The sequence below is a fragment of the Alligator sinensis genome, unplaced genomic scaffold, assembly GCF_000455745.1.
Source record: "Alligator sinensis unplaced genomic scaffold, ASM45574v1 scaffold678_1, whole genome shotgun sequence".
Taxonomy (NCBI): Eukaryota; Metazoa; Chordata; order Crocodylia; family Alligatoridae; genus Alligator; species Alligator sinensis.
In genome coordinates this window covers 399,022-422,830 of record NW_005842006.1, presented here as the reverse complement: position 1 = coordinate 422,830, position 23,809 = coordinate 399,022, and the positions used below count along the sequence as shown (strand labels likewise).

The following is a 23,809-nucleotide window of genomic DNA, read 5'->3' as shown; positions in this document are numbered from 1 at the left end:
ACCCTTCTTCTTTCCCATGCCCCTCCAACCACAGAGTTACCATTGCAGAGAACAAGCAAGCATGCATGCCTCAGTGGCTGCAGCACTAACCTGAAAGCTGGAAAACCTGGGTTCCCTGTATACCACTCTGGGCTGGTCTATATTACAAAGGCTCTGTAGCTCTACCACTCAGGCCACCAAGTGGAAACATAGTTTATACTAGTGGTTCTCAACCTGAGGGCTGCAAGCAGCCCAATTAGCACATTGTGAGCTGCAAGTGTGGCCCACTATGGAAAATAGGGTGAGAACCAGGTTTATACCATGAAAATAAGTTATTTTGTGATATAAACACTGTCTTCAAATGGAGTTTAAGCAACAGGCTATAGGAATCTTTTGCCAGTACAAATTATGCCTAGCCACAGGGCTTTGCCAGCAGAGTTAAGCAGGTTGGAGGCACGATACATATTTTCATGCTCCTCTGCCAGCTGATATGCTGGCAAAGCTATGTGATGGAGACCTGGCCTTACTTAGCCTCTCTGCACTTAGGGGATAATAGGACTCCTTTACGTCACAAGGGTTAAGGCAAGGCTGAATGCATTAGACTGATACGCTCAGATACCAGTCACAATGACCTTGTAAATATTTAATAGAAACAGATTGATCATTCATACAGTTTTCAAGCCTTGGCTCTTACTGGAAAATAGGAGGAAAGCAGGGTTGTTGTTGGGATTTTTTTTGTTAAGGTGCTAATGCTGTGATGGGAGGGGCACCAAAAAGGCAGGACTAATATGTGACCTATGAGTTACCATCCACATCCCCGGCACATGCAACTGCAGGTTGGAACTAACCATTAGATGATCAATTGAGTCTGTAAGAGTATTTTAAACAAAGCTTGATGAAACACTGACCTGGACTGGGAGTGACTTGTTCCTACCCCACCCAGTGTCTAATTCAGAGTCAGTTTGAGGTACAGTATAATTACAATACAGTCTGTTTAAGAATAATGCTACTGACTTACAGCCTCATCACAAAATGTGACAATATGCTCTGGGTTGATACCAAGCAGTGCCCACAGATTAAATCCAACAAACTATAGTTTTCCTTTTTAGTATAAAATTATTTGGTGAAATACATGGAGGAATAATGGAGAGAGAGAGTGATCAAAATCCTGGAGAAAAAAGAATGATATAATGGAGTTACTGTTTAAGTATGCTGTAATTTATGACACAGACTAAAATGTCTTCCTTTAAACCTATGCACTGACTGCAGGTTTGCCATTTTATTAACAACCTGGTCTTATGAAATGAGAGAGTTTGGGAGTCAGTAATTTTATAATCTTGTAACTAACTGAGGAAATTGCAAGTAGAAGAAAATCTTTGGGAAGCTTGCAAGCACTTTGTAATTTTCTACAACGACAGATATTTGCAAAGCAGCCAAGGCCCATATCCTCCAAACATGTTTAGCCACTTAACTCCTGTTGCAATGAATGTGATTTAGATGCATAAATAAAACATGGTATTTTTAAGAAATGACTTGGGTTCTTTGAAAAGTCTGTAGAATTTATGTGCTAAAAGTTACTTAGACTTGGGCCAAGTCCCACTAGTTTTCCTAAATAGAACAAATTACTTTTGAAAATGGGAAATAGGAGCTTCAGCCACTAAAAGGAAAATAATTTAAAAAAGAGCTTAAGATGGTATTGGGGCCCTGCTGACAGTCCAGTCAGTAACAAGACAATGGGAATGGAGTGGGGGCTGAAGAGGTGTGGCCAGTGTCCACACATGAACTATAACCAACCAAAGCAGTCATAAAGCTTGTCTATTCTTTGTATTACTGTAGTAGTTTGGGGCCCTAGTCACAGACCATGATGCATGTATTGCTGTATTAACAAAGAGCAGAGGCAGGTCATAAATACTTTAGGCAGGAACTTAGGTGAGAGACAACAGATAGATATGGGGGTGGCACAAGGAAACTGAAGCAACAGAATTAATCATGGCACATCAGTGACCTAATTTCTGCCAAGATTTTTATACAGGTAGTTGTAGGTAGCATGAAGACAAAGGTGGTAATCTATGAATCTATTCAAGTCATGGTGAAGGACATGGATGACTATGGAGCTCCTCCCAAGCATGAGGAAAACCATGGAGGAGTTTCCTTGAAAAATGAACAAGTGGGTGATGAGGACTGGTCTGAAACAGATGCTGGCCTTTCAAAACTGAATGGAACTGAACTCCTTAGCTTGACCTGGATACAGTGTACACCTGCCCTTAAAGAGATACCATGAAGGAAGAGCCTACATGTTTTAGGCAGAGATCTCTCTCCAGATTCTTACAACCAGGCTGAGTCAAAAGATGGTCCCCCAGATTACATGTCAATGACACAAGCAAGAGGGAGGCGGAGGTAGCAGGGAAGGTGGGAGAATGCCACTTCAAGCCATACTGAACTCAAGGTGATGACTAGTCATCCAGGAACGCATGGTTTGGACAGTCAGAAATGGGTCTAGAGTAAAGAGGTAGATCCAAGTCATCCACATGGAGGCAATAACTGAAGTGGCATTTGTGCGCAAGATTACTCAGTAATAAAGTGCACCCCCAGGACTTCCACAGACTGAAGTAGGTTTGAGGGGGGAGAGGAAGAGATGAGGAAGATGCACCAAGGGAAAAGTTCATGTAAAAGGGGATTTGCTTATATAGGAGAGCTCCACTGCACTAAAGACAGGGTAAGAGGGGAATTAGCTGGGGATAACATCATTTAAACCTGGACTGTTTGACCAGCAGCCCAGAAGTTGTTTAAAAAAAAAAGTAAAAATGAAACCGGGGTGGGGGTGGAAGGGGCAGACGCATTAATTTCTTCACCTCCTGTGCCAAAGCAGGTCTGGCAGCTGCAGTGAAGAAGCCCTGTGGGCCAGGGCTAGACCAGAGGGCTTCTCACTGCAGCTGCTGGACCCACTGTCTTGGTACCAGTGACAAAAGAATTAATGATAGTGGCGGCAGTATTTAAATTACTCATTTGAGTCAGACACTCCTGATTTAAACCAAGGGAGGACATGATTTCAAGAAGGGAATGGCCAACTGTGTCAAAGGCAGCTGGCAGGTCAAGGACAGAGTAATAGTTCTGAGCTTTGCCAAAGGAGGGGTTCTTAGGCTCTCAGAAGAAGCATTTGTTACGTGCAAGGGAAAAAAGCTGAAGTGGAGGGGGTCTAGGATGGAAATAGAGGAGAAGTGTTCTTCAGACTGTGACTCCCAGTGCATTCATTGAGTTTAGAGACAAACAGGAGAAGGAACCAAAAGCAGGAGAAGCAAGTGGGTAGAAGGTGTGGATTCTGTGGTATGACTAAAGCAGGCTTGAATTGAGAAGGAGAAGAGCCAAAGCTGAGAGAGAGGTTAAGGAAAGAATCTGGCAGGTCCTACATAGAGATTGCAGGAGGAAGGGAGGATTGTGACTTGAGTCAGAAGGTAACTAAGAGGTGTCTGAGATTGCAGGGTTTTGATACTATTAAGTTGGACACACAAAATTGTTTAGCTAGGACAATGGCATAACTGAGGGAAAGAGAACAGGTTTGCACCGGTGGAAGTCAACCTGGTCACAGTTTTTCCACCAGAGAGGTTTCAAAGCATGATTGCAAAATAGAGGTAACAGATGTTTGGGATGAATCAAGGCTGGGGCAAAAAAGTTACGGACAGAAGAGAGCAAGAAATGGAAAAGATCAACCAATGTCTCAGCGGAAGAACAGGCAGACAGAGGGCTGAGAGTAGACAACAAATCATCAATGCTGAAGGACTAGAAGTCAGAGAAATTCTGAGCATCTGGATGAACAAAACTGGGTAGTAGCTGGACAACAGGCACTCAACAACTGATATAGTAGTGACTGGCAAAGATTACATCAAACTAATAGGCCTTTCAGTGAGGGGAGGCCTGAACCAAAACAACAAATTGGATGAACTGAGAGCAAGGAAATACATAGCTCAGGGGTCAGATGGGTCATTACCACGGAACTGAAGTCATTGAGACTGCAAGGAGAGGAAGAGGGAGTCAAAGCTAAATGGATGGTAAATGACAGCAAGAGAAGGGAAGTGGAGAGAAGGTTGCAGGTAGTGCTGTTTTAAAGAGCAAAATGTGGGAAGGGGGAAGAACAAGGGGATTGGAAGCAGTAGGAATGGAAGAAAAGAAACCCAACACCCTCACCATAGCCTAATCTGGTAGAGGGCAGCAGGGAGTGGGGAGCCCTCCTATAGGAGAGGGCAGCTACAGAAGCAGATTCAGGCAAAGATATCCAGGTCTCAGTGAGCCAGAAGCTGGACAATAGGCAGGGTCTTAGCATTGTGTTTCTCAAAACAGAGTGGATTGCAGGGAGCAAGGGTGCCCATTTAGCTGTTACTGTAGCCTGCACCTTTGAAGTTGAGATTACAAACGTCAGGTGCTCACCTGAGCTGTTACAACAATGGCTCCCAAGCTCGAGGCGTGACGCAAATCAGGGTCGCGGGGAGGCCACCCCTCGCTCCGCCCCTCACGGCACATGGCCCGTGCAGCTCTCGCCACCACTGCCCCCCACGATCCCAACCCAGACTCTGCTGGCAGCACCAGGCATGAGGGAGTTGGTACCAGGGACGGGGGTTGCAACCTGGATTTATGGTCACCGCAAAAAAAAAAAAAAGGTTGGGAGCCACTGTGTTACAACTATTGTAGTTTTGGCAATGCTCCACCCCTGCTACATTGCACATGCTTCTTTAGGTGGCCAGTACCTCTGGAAAAAAAAGCACAGGCCCCACCTATGTCAAGTGGGGCACAAACTGAGGAACCCAAAAAGCAGGAGGCACTCAAATTTTGGCCTGAAGATGAGCCTCAGCCACCCCACCTGAAAAAACAGGATGTCTGAACCAAAAAAAAAAAAAAAAAAAAAAAAAAAATCTACTGAAGTCCCAATAGAGTTTTTTGACAGTTTGGTATGGTCAGGCTCAGTATCATCTAACACAACCCTCACCTCCCCCACAAGACCAACAATTGACACTGTGCCTAGAAAGGCTGCTCAATGCTCTACTCTTCTGAAGGTGGCAAATTCATCTGGGGTCACTAAGATCTCCAAGTCAAACAGGAGAATTTGTAATACTGAAAAGCACACTGAGGTTTCAGACAGTCTAAAATAGCAGATGGCAGAATCAGATAGGAAGAGGTAGGTCATCTTAACCAGGGGAAAGCCTTTTCAAAGGCCTTCTTTGCAGACTGACCCGACCTTACCTTGTCACAGAAGACTTTAATCTGGCAGTAAGCCCTGTGCACCGGTTTGTTACTCCTGTTATTGTAACTGTAGGTATCAATCTGAAGGTTTAAGGGCAGCCCTTTCACTCCTTTCTGAGAGGAGAAATCTGTGCTGAGGCAGTTTACAGAAATGAAAACCTGCAAAAGAAAAGGGGGCGGGGGGAACAGCTCTCATCAGTAGTAATTCATGTATTGCTAAAGATCGCCACAGGCAGCCAGGTTAAAACACAACAAAACTCATACGGCTTGGGGCAGAGTGAATTTTGAACCTTAGACTAGACTTTTAGCACTACAAGTCCCAGTAGTGCATCAGCTGAAACACCAAATCCACAAGCAACAGTGACAGCTGCCCACCTCTTACATGGACAGCCACTGCAGAGGTACAAAGATTCACTTCCCTGGTACAGATTACAGTAAAAAACCTTGAAGCACCAGAAAGACCCATGATCATATTCTCTGCTTGACATCTGATGGTTCTTAAATATGTAAATAAGATACTAAAGTTATATTGTATAAACAAGATATTAACTTGAAACACAATAACCCCATTGGCTTCAGAATGACAAGTCTTGAGCCTTCAAGAGAATATCATGCTTAAATCTTTGCAGGATCCAAAACCTGAACATTCCCCAGCAGTGCTTGTAACTGCCTGAGCGTTCAGAAAAAGTTAAACCTGAACCAGCTTTCTCTCTTCAAACTTTTTTTTAAAGTTAATGAAAAAAATGTGCTGAGCTTTAAAATGATTTCAGCACAATACAATTAGTTCAATTTCTATATGTATCAATAAAACAACTGTCTGGTGTCTCTGAAAAGAACAAAATGCTCTCCTCCCCAAAATCTGCACCTACACAAATGCCATACAGAAGTCTTCTTTATTATACAGTTCCAGAAGCAATGGAACTTAGCAATGATAAAAATCACCAGCAATAAGAGTATGGATCAAAATTAGCCAAAGGATTTGAATGGATTACTCTCTTCTCCCTTTTGAGAAGGAATTCCTATAATTTGTAAAAGAAGGATTTCAGATGCAGAGCAAGAATCTTACCTAAGATATTGAGAAACTGTTTCAAGAATCAGTTGCTATTCAGTTTTGGCTACTAATAATAAACTGAAGTTAAAGGCATCAGCAGCAAGTGAGGGCCACCTACTGAAATTTGAGGGGTACTACAATTTTCTACTGTACATTGTTTATAAAAAAAATAGAAAAGAAGAAAAAGTTCACATTACACAATCTTTTGCACAGATGGCACAACAATTGACAGCTATTGAAAAAAGGGGAGAAGTAAGCCATGTCACAGGTTAGGGAGGTTAGGGAGCCCAGAGACTGTTTCCAGGGGAATTTTTAATGAAAACAGAACTAACTATCAGTCTGCAAGTCAAAGGTAGATGGATAAATAATACCTTAACCACAGCATTTGAAAAATCTAGTGCAAATGAATCTTCTGTCATTATGAAGTTTAATTGTCAAAAAACTGCTACAATTTAAGCTGCAGCCCCACTAACATTCAAACAGAAGGCAAGGGAAGGCTGTACCTGCAAGTTTAACTCTGACTGAATTAGTCTCTCAGGGCACATCCAGACGAGCATGGACGTTTGTTTCCCCAGGGACAAGTAGCAGTGGCACACCTTGCATCTCTGCTACTTGTTTCCAAGCCCATGACATGCTCCGGCACGCAGAAGGTTACCCAAGGTGGGGTAAAGGAGGCTGAGGCCAGCAACTGTGCTGGTCCCAGCAGCCTTACCTGGGGTCCTGGAGGCCTCCCAGGGCTGCAGCCATGGCAGAAAGCCTGGCTGGCAGCTGGAGAGCGGCTCTGGCCAGCCAGGCTCTGGTATTGGGCAGCACATGCTGGCACCACATGCACCGCCTTGATTTTTTTGGCATGGGTTTTTGTGACCCCAGGAGATCCTGGGGTCAACCCCCCATGCTGCAAAGTAGCAGCACTGAAAATGCCTGCATGTGTGGCATGTGGCACCACAGACAGGTCTACAGTGCCACATACTGCACATCCACACTTGTCTGGACACAGCCTCAGGTGTCAACCTGCTCTGCCGCCTGCTTGGTTTCAGACTAACAAGGTTAACCATCTCTAATTATTCACAATCAACATGCCTGAGAAAGTCATAAGCAAGTGGTTTCAGATGGCCAGTTACAGAGTTGGCTCTTGGCAAACAATTCTTAAAATACTAAACAATTCTCACCGACCAGATACACAAATCAGTGCATTTGTCTCTCTGATTTCCCTGACCTTTGTACATAGATTGAGATAAAGATTTGAACAGTCCCTGTGTTATTTAATAGCTATCTATAACTTACCTTTGACAAAAGATTTGTCCTGTGATTTAGAATTTTATAAGAATAAACAAGCTATTGCCACCTAGCATTTTAGGCTGTGCAGCCCAATATCTGAAAAATACACTGAAAGGAACTTGCACTGAAGCAGTATTTCAAGCCAGTGATCCTACAACTGATTCTCTAAACCCTGCTACCATCCTTCACACCAGTAGCTAAAATGTAGATGGTTATCCTCTTAGCATTACAATAGTGATTCAAGCTTTTGATTCAAAGGGAGCACATATGTAGCCAAATACCATTACACCACTACTTGAAAGTGGGAAGTCTTAAAAATAAACACACTGCAATAAATTGGCCAACATGAATGATTGCTAGTTTCTACTCCCTTGACTACCCTTCCTCTGCACAAGATACTAGTACAGCAAATACTGAGTTACTTATAAAATCAGTGCAATACACATTTAGGGTCCAGTCTGCAGCCTTTACTCAGGTAAAATATACAATAAGTCTGACTTCAAACAGGTTTTCTGTCCAGGTAAAGATCAGAAGATTGGGACACCTAAAGGTGTTGTACAAGGGAGCATGTGGAGGAATTTGTCCACAGGTCTGGGACCTATATAGACACATATGCAGTCTGAGTAATGATATGGGTTTGTGGTTTTTCCTTCCCAAAATACTAACTTTTGGTACTACTTTTTTTTTATTTAATTTTTTTTAAATATGCAGTATAGTAAGACACACACACACACACACACACACACACACACACACACACACACACACACTATAGGCCAGGGGTGGGAAAAATATGGCTCATGGGCTGGATCCAGCCCACCAAGGGATTCTCTGGCCCATGGCATGTTCCTCAGCCCTGCCCAGCTTAGACACAGGGGGGCAGCCCAGGCTGTGGTGTTCGTGGCAGGGCAGGGATGGTACAGCAGCTGGACTCTGCTTCCCAGAAGTCCCCGCAACAGACGCTTCTTTTGGCTGCTGCTGCTTGCATCTCTGTCACCGCCAGACCCAGCCCAGCTGCCTGCACACACACCACTGGGGGCACCTGATGCAACAGGTGGGCAGGGAGGGAGGGGGTCTCCCTGGAAACCAGCCCAGGACCCCTGTGGGTAGGGCGCGCTCAGCCAGGCGAACAGGATGGAGCCATGGACAGGTGGGGAACAGCACCCGGGAGTGGGACAGATGGGCGAGGCAGAGATCACGGGGCAGTGACAGGGAGGGCCAAGGGCAGAGCCGCAATCCAGGAGGTGTGGGGAGCAGGTTGCAGCTCTGCCCCGGGCCCCAGCCCTACCCTGTTGCCACCCCGTAATCCCGGTCCCAACCCCACCCATCCCACTCCCGGACTCCACCCCCTGCCTGCCTGAGGCCCCATTCCATCTTCCTGGTGGCATGTACCCTGCCCGCAGGGGTCCCAGCTGATCACCATCCATGGAGACCCCACCTGCTTGCTCCACCCAGTGTTCCCAGCAGTAAGCATAGGGCAGAGGGGCTCCAGCCAGATACCCACCCCCTGCAACAGCCCACAAAATTCCTTAAGTGGCCTGCCAGCCAAAATAATTGCCCACCCCTGCTGTAGGGTATTCTGTACACACGTGTTGGTAAGCCTTTACAAATGGTTTAATACGGCTTTGGAACTTTAGAAAACAAGTCACTTAATATTGCATCTCTGCTCCAAAGTGGAAAATAACATATCTCTAGAACAAGCAGGAATTGCTCCATTTTTAGTATCATTTATTTTGATTAAGATCTTAGCATTTGGAGCCTTTACATCCAGGATTTTACATAGTCTATGTATATTTGGGGAGGAAGGGTTCAATTCCAATTAGCTAATTGGGCAAAGCATCCATAGCACTGCAAGATAATATTAGTAGCTTTGGTTGAAATGGCAAAGACATGTACAACATAGGCATACTACACTTGATCTGAGAGCCCATTGAGCCATACGCATCTGCTCAATCTAATAGTTAAAGGCAAATTGAAGCTGCTCATCTGTCAGGTGGAAAAGATTTCTCTCTCACTTGAAAACAGCTGGCATTTGATTTGTTTGGCTTTGAAACACTGACTTCATTTCTATATTTAATACCATTCAGCCTTCTGCGAACTGGGAGGAAGAGAAAAGATCAAAAACTTACTAAGACTTTTCTCTCTCTGCACCTGTCTGGGATAGGATCCATCCTGTCCAAATGTAGTCAACCCAGAACTTGACCTGTGTCATCCTTTCTACAGCATTATCATTGTTGTCCTCTGATACCAGACTGAGGCTTTTAAAAACCCATCTGAAAGGAAGTGGGAGAATAGCTTCTCCTGTTCAGTGTAAACTTGATTTCTCCCACTCATTTTTTTTGTTTAGGTAAGACTTGAATCATGTTCTTAAAGAAACACAAGGACAAGTGACTGAACCAACTCATCCCCACCCCAAAATTGCCAGAAGCAAGAAAAATATAACCGCAGAAGTTGTTCTGCATCTCTAGCCTGCTCAGCAAGATTCTTCTTCAGATGTCCAACCTATTTTCCAGGGGCAGTTCCGCATTCTCAACTATATTAAGATTTGCTACTTTTCAAAAACATTTTCATCTTACCACCCAAGATTCAGCTTGTGTGACAGCACTTAAAAATAGAGCATTGCCAAGCCCAAGCATTTAAAAGCTGTGAATCAAGATCCTAAAAAAACTGGATTGACTTTAGTGTCATAAGGTTGTTAAAAAGGAAAAAGAATCAGGTGCATGGTTATTTTTGCCTTGTGGCTTTTGAGTCTTTATGGTGTGCTTAAATCACACTTCCAAATTCTCAGTGACCTAGAAGATAAAAAAATTACTCCTGCAGCTCCAGGAACCGGGTATTTGAGGTTAAAAGAAAAAAAATGAATATTACAGATCAAATACCACAAAGGCAACTGTACATAAACAGATCTGTACCATTCCAAGACAGGTGCACATATACCAATTTTCCTCCAATTCTTCTGTAGTCTCCCCAACTTGAACAATAAATCACATTATCACAAGTTGGGAATTTGGCATCCCAGTACCCCTCTGAAGTGTGTAAATATTAGTCCTATTTTACACAAGGGGAAACTTAAGCAGAGAGATTAATTAAAGAAACATCTCCAAGGTCCAGTGAAAGTTTGTGTGGCAGAGAAGAGAACCCAGGTCAGGTTGGAGATTCAAGCACAAGGCCATTCTTACTCCATTTCATAATTGAGAGACACTTTTTTTTTTTTTTTTTTGAAATTTAGTACAAAAGTCAACAGAAAAACAGAAATACCTGATCTTTAATTTAAATACTCACTCAGGGAGAGCAGAAAAGTGGCTCAAGTACCTCTGACAACAGTTTTTCCTAATAAGTTCTACTTTTCAAACCAGGGAAGCAAGTGCAGCCAAAGCTCTAAAGGCTCTCTGTCAATAAAGTAGAGTCCGTTTCTTTAATGAGTACTAAATGTTCCTACATTTTTCTCTTAAGCACGTTTTGGACACACTCTCTATGCCACGCAAATTTTACAAAGCAATTTAATTTTGCCAGGAGCCTAAATATTAGATCTTTTAAGTGAAGATAAAATTAGTTTTCCTTTATACAACATTTATTTTTCACTGATGAGAAATCAAGATGTACTTGGAGATTTCTATGAATACCAAGAGCATCCATGGTTGTCAAACTTAACAACAAACATTTGGATATTAAATCTTAATATTAAATATTTGGATATTAAATCTTGTGTTTCATGGCTCTAACCATCTCTGTGACAGGGGGAAAGCTTGGGGCCAAGTCTCAAGTAGACCCGCTCACCTGTCTCTATGGGGCAGTCTGCCTAGTCTTGCTTGCCATGACTTTGGTGTTCCCACAACTGGTGGAAAATGCGGGAGACTACCCATTACATGCCCAGATGCAGGGGGTGCTATCCAGTGCTCTGAGCCTCCCCTATATGGTGGCCCATGCCTCAGAGATGGCATCATAAATTCTCACTACACCCCTGGCCTAAAGCCAGACCAAGCTTAGCCTTGGCTGTCAGGCCTCTTTCACATGTGCATTCACACCGCCCTCCTCCCACTAGGGCCTCTCGCACTCCATCCCCTCTCACAGGGACTCTGTCTCGCACTGACAACTTGTTCCACCCTGCTCCCTCTTGGAGCAGCTCCTGTAGGCCTTGGGGCTTTATCTGGATCATGCCCTGGGTGTAGGGGGGCCATCAAGGTACCTCAAAAAAAGAGAAGACAGTTGCATCTGTCCCCACCACCATGAACGGCATGTGCCTCTGGGGGGGGGGGGGGGGGACGCAGAGCACCACCGCGGGGGGGGGGGGGTGGCACGGCAAGCCCCCACAGGCAACTGTGGCAGTGTCAGCAGTGGGCCAAGCGGGGAGCTCCCACAGGCAGCCGCAGCAGTGTTGGTGGTGGGGGGAGGGGGGAGGTGCCAAGTGTTGAAAAAGAGAGGACCTAAAGTCATCCAGTTTCATACCAACAGAGGAAAGAAGACCAGAAAACTGGACTGTCCTCTTTAAAAACGGGACGAATGGCCAACCTACTTGGGTGGCAGACATACAGTCTCTTGGGCCTCTCCCGCGACCCTCACCTGGGTAGTGGCCAGCCAGATTCCCAACCCGGGCCAAGCCTGCCCTGGCCCTACTCAGGGCAAGTCTACCTAAACATGAACAAACGCACACTGGGCCCCTGCCCCACATACTGGGCTCTCAGCCCTCGGTTCCCGTCGCTGGTTCCCCACACTTCCCTCAACTTGTTCTTCAGAGTGTTGGCCCGTGTGCTGCCCTTCAGGCTCTCCCACAGCCCTACTCAACCCTCATCAGGGCCCTCACTACTGCCCCCTCTCTGGGGCTACACATCTATCCCCTCCCTGGGGCCTCCAGGGTCTCTCTCACCTGTGGGGGCTGAGGTGGCTGCAGCCATGCCTGGCTCCCTTATACCCACAGTGTTGTGGGGGCTAGGGATTATCAAGGTGCCCTGACTCACCTTTCACCAGGGAGGTGAGCGGTCCTGGTATTTAAGTGGAGCTGCCATACCATCAGCAGTCCCTCCAAGGCTCCTTATCCCAGCAGAGTGCTGTTTTAGGTCACACCCAGGACCAAGAGTCCCCTGCTCTTACCTGCCAGATGTTTCATACAGCAGTTCAGCCAAGTGATGTGTCTGCCTGGCTGCCAGCAGAAAACTGCTGCCAGCAGAAAGCTGGCCTGTGTTTAAAAGGGCCGCTGCAACCAGGCACCTGCTGGCTGCCTGACTCAGCCCTTAAAGTGGCAGGCACTACAAGTGCACTGCCGCAATCTCTAATCACATATTGTTAACAAGCCATTAGCAACATGGATGAGATTAAAAGCACAGGGCAAATTATCCCACATCTGCCTACCGTAGAATTTTCAGACCTTTCTTTAAAGTATCCAGACACTCTGAGGTGGGATATTGTGGTAGATTTATTTGAACCTGATGTAATGTGGCAACTCCTATGATCCCAATATTCACTGCAGTTTCATTTTCAGCATTACTGTACATAAAGACTCTACAAATCAAAAATTTATGCTATATTATATTTCTGTACCTAGGGGATTAAGATACAGTCTAACAATTCCAAGATATATTGGGTGATTCTGTTATAGTCAGGCTTCAAGTAAATCTTGTTCTCTTCCAATATTATTGAAGGCAAAGAGCTCATAAAAGATTTTTGAATATCTAAATTTTATATAAGATTATAGTTTCACTTGCACCTCATTTCAGCAATGTGCCACTTGCAGCTTCTCAAGATCCTTTTGAAGTTTGGTTTAATTCAGTCTTCTTGCAACAATGGTGGATAACCCAATTGAGTTGGCACCCTTTTTTGGCAAACCGATTAAAATACCATGATCTTCTTAGAACTTTCATTTGGACGCTATACCCATCAACAGTAACATTCCACCTGAGTTTCAGCAGTGGACATTTGCGAAGTAATGTCTGGGAGGGCCTTCAAGTAGGCTGTCTCCACAGCACAAGCATCCCTACCCTCTCTTTGGATGGCTCACCACATACAGCCAGCCACCCCAGATCTGAACTTCACACCAGCCTTGGACACCAAGAGGCCAACTGCATCTTTCCTGAGACTTAGCTTCTATTCTCTAGGGACAGTATTGCGTGTTATATAGTCTGACTCACTGGAAAGAAAGACACTAGCAAGTAGCTGAACCATCCCCAGACAAGCAGAGCTCTATCTGGGATGCCTGCTTTACATGCCATGTCATTCTGTGGGATGCAGGTCATTGACAATCCCAGAGTAGGTCACAACCAAAACTGAGCAGCAGAAGAGACCCAAACAAGTTGCTGGGGCCCTCAGCATATCTAAAAGATGCAGGAACTAACAGAGAAGAGGATTTGTCCAACTTAAAGAGAAAGGGTTGGGTAATGGGTCAGGGGGCTCAGGCTAATTACTTATTCTTGTATTAGTTCATACATAGAATTACCACATCTGTGGCTGAGTACCAGAGGCCCTCAGTAGCTACAGACTGATATTACCTCATTGGTAGTCGTCTGTCAGAGCTGTAACTCAGGGTTTCACAAAATTCTGGCAGCTCCAGCCCCAAATTCTACACACAAGTAATTTATTGTCCATCCATCAGAGAAAAGCTACATCAAGACAGAGAGGTTGTTAATACAATGGTGATGGCTGGAAGTCAGGTTAGGTCTGGCAAGACAGTTAGCAAATCTTAGGAAAATAAAGGGAACTAAAACAAAGGGGACTAAGACTAAACTAGCCCCTTTTGCTGGGAATATTTTCCCTTCTAAAAAGAAGGGAGCTTGATAAAGATCAAATGAGATGTTGCCAGTGCTGATGCTGTCACTATGTTGAGTCTCCTACCTCCCACTCATTTCAGAGCTTTTACAATTAGAGAGAGGCAAGCCAGGAGAGCAGACAAAAAACGAGAAACAGAGGCACCATAGGCTCCTCAGTCTCCTTGTGCATTTGGGATCAGACCTACCAGGACTGTGCAGTCCTACTAAATAGGACTAGGTCCCAGGTTGCATGAACCAAGTACCGGTCTAACCAAAGAATTCACTTAGTTAAGTTTGGAAAACTCAACATAGGCATGACCAAACTAAGACCCAAGGCATTCCACTGTTGTGGAGTGCAGCATGGAAAATACTACACATTCCCAAATGCAGGGAAATGCTGGTAGCAAGTTCATTCTGTCAAGAAACCAAAAATTAATTGTAATGAAAAGAAATATTCCTTCCCACAAATAGAGTTATAGCAATTGTTATTCCAAGGAAAAGACACGGGGTGACTGTGTTGCAGATTGCCAGTAACAAATTCTGTTACCACGGGGGAAAACATGGGTTCCAAAGTTCCCGGAACAATGGCATTCAGATTCTTGGTAACAGTATTTTTTTAAGTTAGGCTAAAGATGCAAGGCCTGTGCCAGTTTTTGGTGGTGATATGCATGGCAGTGGTAAGTGGCAGGCTTGCTGAAAACAGCCACAGGCAGAAAATCCTATGAGGATTCCAAGTTTCCTGCAAGAGCGTGAGAAGGAATAAGACAACTTCTGAAGCTGAAAATTTGCCTGGAATTAATGAGTTGGTTAAATTCTAACAATGACCAAGAGAAACATCTCAGCTTTCCACAGAAAAAAATAGATTTGTTAAGGCATCCGTTTTGTTCCTATTATAATGGAAAAGGTGTGGGTACCTGCATTTGACTAGGAAAACTGAACAGCTCAGAGTAACAATTCCCATGGAAATGGGAATCTTAGAAGGCTGAGCCTAGGGTTATCATTTCATTAAATGGATTCCAGAGCGTAAGAATAAAAAGTCAGGAAGATTTGTTTCTGTTTTGCAGTGCTTAAGAAAAAGTGCAACTTGGGTATCTCCTTAGGAAATCCTGAATAGGTTTGGTTGGTTTATGGGTTTTTTTAAAGAATCTGTATTACAAACATCAGCATTTAATATTTATAATGACTTCCACCTGCATCTCAGCTTCTCTCTACTCATTTGTGTCCTAAGTATTTGTGGTTCTACAGCCTTTGCTCTGACCCAATGTCTTTTCTTTGAATACATGTTTGACTCATCACCCTCCCATTCATATTTCAGTGTTTAATTTCAACTAACTAGACCTGTACTTCCTTCATGCAACTAAGTGGCAACACCTTATTTTAATGAAGCATGTGATTGATGTTTCATTAGAATGGCATCCATATAAATGCATGGGATATTCACCAATCAAGAAAGTTAAAATTTGCTCCTACAGTGAACTCCAAACAAAGATTATTCTAGAATAAACTTTTTGAATAAATTACTGCTATGCAGACAAAAGAGTCTGGCTTCAAGTTATGTTAAGTGATCCACCCTCTTCAGAAGGTGTGTTCAATAAGATGTGCTCAAGGATTGCATGTCACGGGCATATTCCATTGTAGAGACCACCCTTCTTAAGTAATCTTCTATTTCCAGAGACCAGCCCAAAGTATCCCCAAATAGTCTAAGGCAGAATTCTGCCCCTCCTATATTAGCATAGTTAACCAGCTGATTTTTGCCTTCCCTTTAAGGTTTTGCATACAAATAACTGCCCTGCACCTCTATATAGGCTGAACATACACTAAATCTTTTTATAGATTTCAGGATTCACTCACAGTAAGGTTTTCTGACTCAGTGCCACTTCAGTACATTTTATCTACTCTGTGGCATTACGAACCTCTCCACATACAGTATTTTGCCTCCAAGAACTGCCTCTGTCAGAGGAAGAGTATTCTTGGGTTGGGGTGGGGGGGGGGGGGTGTGTGTGTGTGTGTGTGTGTGTGTGTGTGTGTGTGTGTGTGTGTGTGTGTGTGTGTGGGGGTGGGGGGGGGGGGGGGGGGGTCGTCTCCCCCCTCCCATCACCAGCCTAAGCAAAACAGAGGGAAACCATCAGGGAATGTTTGTCTAGGAGCTAAAGGAAACAATACTGGCAAGTCAGAAGGTGGTTCTTTCTTGCCAGCAGTGACTGCGTAGCCCATCACAGCATAAGGGGTACCATGCTGTTACAGATGTACAAGACAGAAAACCTGGTAGAAGGCTAGCTAGAAAGTCAGGTTAATTGTCTATCTTCATTAAAATATCACGTGGAACCTTTATAAGAACAAGCATTAACTTCTAGGTCTTCCTCAGCCTCTAAACTGGGCAATTCCGTTCTGTGAAACTCCATCTCTGCCACAGTTTCAGTTGACCAGACAAAAGGGTGCTCTTCACCTCCATGTCCTGAACTACTGTCTAGAAGCACCAGTAAATGTATACCTTTTACTCCTGCTGTGGCTCAACTCTTGCATGTGAGAAATGATTCCTGTAGATGACAAACTATACAGAAAATGTTTGGCTGACAAAGTTTAGATAATCAGGAGAGCCAGTCCATAGGGCTTCAGGAGTTTGGGCTTCAAAGTATGGTGGCTAGCTCCGATTAGACACTATGTTCACTGAACCAAGGTCTTAGGGTTCCTGTAGGGCGAGGCTCATGCAGAATATTAGCTGGGGCACCAAGCTGAATCATGCAAAGCCAGTCATCCGGGGAAAACAAGCTAGCTGAATTATCTAACCCTCAGTGACCTAAAATGAGGCTATGTTCCCAATACCAGGAGTTTGTTTTACAAGGCAATAGTCATGAGTAGAGCTGGCAAGACTGTACCCTTTGTAGATGGAAGAGTGGGAAATACTGGGGCAGAAATCTACACCTATTGTGATATACATTAGTGGCACTGTTACTATTCAAGTAACACTTTAAGGCTCCAACTAAAGGAAGGAGTCACCATGCTAGGCACTGCTCACATATATGGTAAGAGTTCCTTGTCTAATGAGCTTACAGCCTAACCTGACAAAGCTAGGAAAAAGTAGTGCTATTTTCCCCATCTGTAGATGGGAAGGGAAGCACAGAGAGAGAGAGAGAGATTTGCTCAAGAGGAAGATGTCTGCAGAAGGAAGAACTGAACCCAAGTCTTTCATGCTCCAGTCTAGAGCGAATCACAAAACTGCCCATCCCATGAAATTGCCTCATCTGCCCTCCACTCATTATTTTACCTCATCTGGTATCGCTCCTCCCCTCCAAGTAGCATCAAGCAGCTGCCCTATTTTCCTAAACCATGAGCCAGCAGGTGCCTGATTCCTAAACCATCTTTTGTCTTTTCCCCCACCCCAAGCATGAAATCTTCATACCACCCCCATGACTTCTCAACCCAGTCAAATTAAGTGGCCTTCATTATAGGTGAATAATCATATTCACCAGATTTTAGACTGGCTACTGGCTCATTTAATTCCAAGCAGCCACTATTCTTCCCCTTTCAGTATTTTCACACCTCCCCCAATCTAACACATGTTCTTTGACTGCTTTCAATCTTCCCCCTTTCCACCAACTCATCCTCCTCATGCTCTCAATCCCCTTCCTGTCATTAGACTCAAGATGGACATAAACAGCCTCTCCTGTCACCTCTAGCCTGGCTTCCTTCTCTCTGTTAGTTCCTTCACTGTTGCAGGAGATAGCACATCTATTTTTGGCCCCTGCCAATTTTATCACTCCTCTCCACAGATTCATAGATGTTAGGGTCGGAAGGGACCTCAATAGATCATCGAGTCCGAACCCCTGCATAGGCAGGAAAGAGGGCTGGGTTCAGATGACCCCAGCTAGATGCTTATCTAACCTCCTCTTGAAGACCCCCAGGGTAGGGGAGAGCACCACCTCCCTTGGGAGCCTGTTCCAGACCTTGGCCACTCGAACTGTGAAGAAGTTCTTCCTAATGTCTAGTCTAAATCTGCTCTCTGCTAGCTTGTGGCCATTATTTCTTGTAACCCCCGTGGGCACCTTGGTGAATAAAACCTCACCAATTTCCTTCTGTGCCCCTGTGATGAACTTATAGGCAGCCACAAGGTCGCCTCTCAACCTTCTCTTGCGGAGGCTGAAGAGGTCCAGGTGCCCCAGTCTCTCCTCATAGGGCTTGGCCTGCAAGTCCTTAACCATACGAGTGGCCCTTCTCTGGACCCTCTCCAGGTTATCCACATCCCTCTTGAAGTGTGGTGCCCAAAACTGCACGCAGTACTCCAACTGTAGTCTGACCAGCGCCCGATAGAGGGGAAGTATCACCTCCTTGGACCTGTTTGTCATGCATCTGCTGATGCACGATAAAGTGCCATTAGTTTTTCTGATGGCTTCGTCACACTGCCGATTCATGTTCATCTTGGAGTCCTCCATGGCTCAGTGCACACTATGATCTGCCACTTAGTTCTGAAATGAAGTTGTTTCTATTGATTTCTCACCTGCCCCAGAGCACAGTAGCCAGCAGGGGGCTCAGGACAGCTGCTAAAGGGAAAGTATACATTGCAGGAAGAAGAGGATACTGTGTCTACAGCTTGTCCGCCACAGTCTGGAGTGGCAAGCTCTTGACCAGGGTACACAAATCAGTGCACAAACATTGCATCAGATCACCGCCAAACTATGCTGAAATCTCAGCTGTTGAAGCAGTACAATTTCTACTGGTTCTCCCAACAGAATACTACTGAAAGCAGCTCAGAGAGCACCTAACACAGCATCCCGTGTCTCCTGGGCTCCCAATTTGGTTTCACTGTAGTTTCCTGAAATCAGAATGTTCAGTTTCAGCAATATTTGGACTGTATGAATATTCTGTGGGAAAACTTTAGTTCTACAATCTACAGTGTGTGTAAAACCCAGTAGAAAAATTCTTGCCAACATGGGTGACTTCAATCACTGATAAAGCATATCCCCAGTTGTAAACTGCTTCTCCCATCAATACCCATACCAAGGGTACACTGTACATCAGATTGTTAAATACTTTTTTCAGATAAGATCATTTTTGCATTATTATAATTAAACCATTGCACTTTTTACTTTGAAGAGCTACTATGCAGCATGAGGAACTCAAATCTTGCTTTATTCTGTGCCTTCTTCACACACAAAGTCATATAAGCCTCTGTCAAAAAAGTGAAGTAAATGAACCGTGCAATAAAAATTGTTGAAATTGGCTCAGCTACCCTGTGATAAGATCATGGAGTTGGGAAAGAGCTGCAGCTCTGATGATGAGTAATCTGATCAAGACTCACTGACAAATGTATTCACTCTTTAAAAAAAAAAAAGAGCTGGGGGGAGGAAATGGAGACTTGGAAACGCAGATCTACGGCTGCAAAGACTGTAATGCTCAGCTTTTGAGCCCTAGGCCCAGATATAAAACCACACTCGCATATTCCCTACTTGCTTAGTTTTAAAACTAAAGTTGTTTTGACTTCCAGTTTCTCTTGCTTTTTAAAGTGTTCAGGAGTGAGAACTCAAGCTCAGAAGGCTGATGTAACACCAGCCTAGAGCCTCATCTAAACCTACTGTTTAGAAAGCGTGTGGATTTAACATGCTAACAAGTGCTCCACTGATGCTGCTGGGGGGCGAGAGGGGCACTCTTCATTCTTCCACAAAACAAGTATATCAGAAGCTTTTTATGCACAGCTCCTCTGATATACCTTAGCCCTGACCTAAAGGCACCACCCTGGGGAGGGAAAGGGTTCTTGGCTCTCTACTGAGACAGGCAACAAAAATGTCAACTATGCCAGTGGCAATTTTGACATGGACAACCAGCCACTGAAAAAAAAAGAAAAGAAGACAAAAACTACTAGTTAACTTCACAAAGGGCATTATAGACCATGTGATCATAGGAAAGTAGGGCTGGAAGGAATTACAGTCTTCTCTTCTTCAGACTAAATAAGCCCAGTTCCCTCAGCCTCTCCTCACAAGTCATGTGCAACAGCCCCCTCACCATTTTTGTTGCGCTCTGCTGGACTCTCTCCACTTGGTCCACATCCTTTCTGTAGTGGGGGGCCCAAAGCTGAACACAGTACTGCAGATGTGGCCTCACCAGTGCTGAATAGAGGGGAATAATCACTTCCCTTGATCTACAGGCAACATGCCTACCAACGCAGCCCACTATGCCATTAGCCTTCTCGGCAGCAAAGGCATGCCACTTGCTCATATTCAGCTTATTGTCCACTATATCCCCAGAGGGCATTTTCTGCCAAGCTGCTGTCCAGCCAATCAGCCCCCAGCCTGTACCAGTGCATGAGATTGCTCCATCCTAAGGCAGGACTTTGCACTTGTCCTTGTTGAACCTCATGAGATTCCTTTTGGCCCAATCCTCCAGTTAGTCTAGGTCTCTCTGAATCTTAGCCCTACCCTCCAGCATATCTACTACTCCCCCAGCTTGGTGTCATCTGCAAACTTTCTGAGGGTGCACTCTATGCCATCTTCCAGGTCACTGATGAAGACATTGGAAAGAAAAAAAAAAAAAAAAGCAGCCTCAGGACCAACCCCTGGGGCACCCAACTTGATACCGGCTGCCAACTAGACACTAAGTCAGCATGGATTCACCAAGAGCAAGTCGTGCCTGACCAACCTGATTTCCTTCTATGAGTGACAGGCTCTGTGGGTGAGGGAGAGCAATAGATGAGATATACCTTGACTGTAGCAAGGCTTTTGAAACTGATATGCAACTGGTTAGACCATCGTATTCAGCAAACAGTCATCAATGGTTCAATGTCTAGTTGGGAGGAAGTATCAAGTAGGGTTCGCCAGGGATCTGGTATTATTTAGTAGCTTCATGTTTTGAGCAATAGGATTGAGCACACACTCTGCAGCTATGCAGATGCTCTGAAGGGCAGTGCTAGGATCCAGAATGACCAGGATAGACTGGAAAAATGGCCCACAAATCAATTGGATGAGAGTCAACAAGGACAAGTAAAAGTTCTATACTTGGGATGAAATAATTGAATACAGACTGGAAAATGACTGGCTGGGTTGCTGTACTGCAGAAGACCTGAGAGTTACAGTACACCATTAGCTGAATATAAAAGCCACCAGTGTGCTCTTGTTACTAAGAAGTCCAAAAGCATACTGTCATTTGCAACTCAAGGGAAGCGATTCTTATGCTGTATTCAGCACTGATTACTTTGTCGTCTTCAGGGTACTTCACAAGAGATTCTTTGAGGACCTGCTCCATGCTCTTTCCAGTTACTGAGGTCAGGATGACTGGTCTGTAATTCCCCGAATCCTCCCTCCTTCCCTTTCTTAACCCTGAGCACTGTATTTGCTATTTTCTAGTCAGCTGGCACCCCATCCACCCTCCACAAATTCTCAAAGAGGATACCTTATAGATCTGAAATTACCACAGCCAGTTCCTTCAGTACCTGAGAGCACATCCCATATGACCCTGCTGACATGTAAGCATCTAGTTTCTCCAAGTAATCTCTAACCTGTTCTTCTATTACTCTAGGCTGTGTGTCCCCTTCCCTCTCTTTGCTGCCAACTGCACTGGTCATCTGGTAGCTGCCCCTATTTGTGAAGACTGAAGTAAAAAGGTATTAAGTACTTCAGCTTCTCTGCATCACCTGTACCTAGATAGTCTTCTGCATTCCATAAGAGACCTATGGTTTCTCTGATCTTCCTCTTACTTCTAGAATCCCTCTTTATTTTTTTTTATGGCCTTTGCTAGTTGCATCTCAAATTGTGCCTTGGCCTTCCTAATTTTCTTCTTGCATGCCTGTAAGATGCTCTTATTCTCTTCCGTCATACTATGACCAAATTTCCACTTTATGTAGGATTCCTTTTTCAGTTTCAACTCACTAAAGAGATTGCCATCTAGCTAGGCTGGTTTCCTGTTTCACTTCCCATTCTTCCACTATGATCAGGATAGCTTGCTCCTGCACCAGTAAAAGGACCTCCTTAAAGTACAGCCAGCTCTCCTGGACTCCGTTTCCACCTTAGATTTGCCTCCCAAGGGATCCTGCCCACCAGTTCCCCAAGTTAGTTAAAGTCTACTTTTCTGAAGTCCAGGGCCCTTACTCAGCTGCTCTCCCTCCTTCCTCCCCTTTGGACCTTGAACTCTGTCACTGTCACTCAAGTTACCTCCCACTTTCACATTCTCAACCAACTCCTCCCTGTTTGTGAGCAGTAAGTCAAGAAGAGCCCCCCCCACCTTAGCTGGCCTCCCCGCCATCTGTATCAAAAAGTTATTCCCAACACACTCCAGGAGTTTGCTGGATTGTTGTGTACTGCTGCATTTTCCTCCCACCAGATGTCCCAATAATTATAAAGTCCCCCCATGAGAACTAGGTCCCGTGATCTGGAAATTTCCATCAGTTGTTTAAAGGAGGCTTCATTTACCTCCTCCTCATTTGGAGGCCTGTAGCAGATGCCCACCATGACATCCCCCACTGCTGCTCTCCCCTCTGAGCTTTCAACAGGTCTACCTTTCACTTTGCACTGGACCTCAGAACATGTGTACAATCTCTACAACCCTACTCTAAACCTGTACTGTGGTCTTGATGAATGATTCCCACTCCACTTACCAGCCCCAAACCCAAGTTCCAAAATTGTTTTCAGGTATAAGATCTCATTCCCATTTGCAAAAGCCCTGGATGTACAGCAGTGTCACTGATAGAACTGGCCCCTTTGCTTGCATACACAAGTGGCTGACAGGTCATGGTAGGGCTGACTTTTATCAGCCCCAGATCTGGAAAACCTTTCACTTGGGTCTTCATCCACTCCTTGTTTGTCCATCAGTGCCTCATAAACAGAACAAGCCTTTTCATAATGGACTGTCTCAGTTCCTCCAGCTGTAAAATACATGTAATTCTTAACTACTATCATGGCTGTTATGCAGCTCAGTTGATCTATGTTCTTGAAGTACTCTAGTTCCTTAGAGGATGGAATGAGTCTAATTCTGTGGCGGCAGCACACAGCTCTGTTGTCAGAATCCCCCTGTGTCAGGGCACTGTGGGTGCCTGCCACTTTAAGGGCTGAGACAAGCAGCTAGCAGGTGCTTGATTGCGGCGGCCATTTTAGATCTCTGGCCACCTATATAAACAGAGCAGTTCACTGCTGGCAGGCAGGCAGAAACATTGCCTGGCTGTAAGGCTGTATACAATATCATGGAGGTAAGAGCAAAAGCTGTAGGGGATGGCTTGGAGTTTCCTGGTCCTAGGCATGACCTAAAATTGTACGCTGCCAGGAGTGGGTGGCCTGGTGGTGCTCCCAGTGGCACATGAGCCCCCAGGAAATACCAGGCCAGTTACCATGCCAGTGAAAGGTGGGTCAGGGTGCCTTAGCCCCCACAACACTGTGGGTAGAAGGGGGCAGGCACGGCTACAGCCACCTGAGCTCAAGGAGGGTGGAAGACCAAGATGGGGCCAGGCACAGCTATGGCCTCCTGAGCCCAACCAGGGAGGGAAGTCCTGTAGCCCCCAGTGAAGGGGCAGAGATGAGGAGCCCCCAGTGAGGGGGGGGAACCAGAGGGCTGG

General features: G+C 45.0%; 1 protein-coding gene across 1 annotated transcript in view; it reads right to left on the bottom strand.

The window, feature by feature from the left end:
- GRHL1 (grainyhead like transcription factor 1) overlaps positions 1-23,809 on the bottom strand; it is a 57,510-nt gene that overhangs the window by 21,947 nt on the left and 11,754 nt on the right. The window contains 1 exon segment of the mRNA XM_025201850.1: positions 5,212-5,370. Coding sequence (XP_025057635.1) covers positions 5,212-5,370 — 159 coding nt within the window.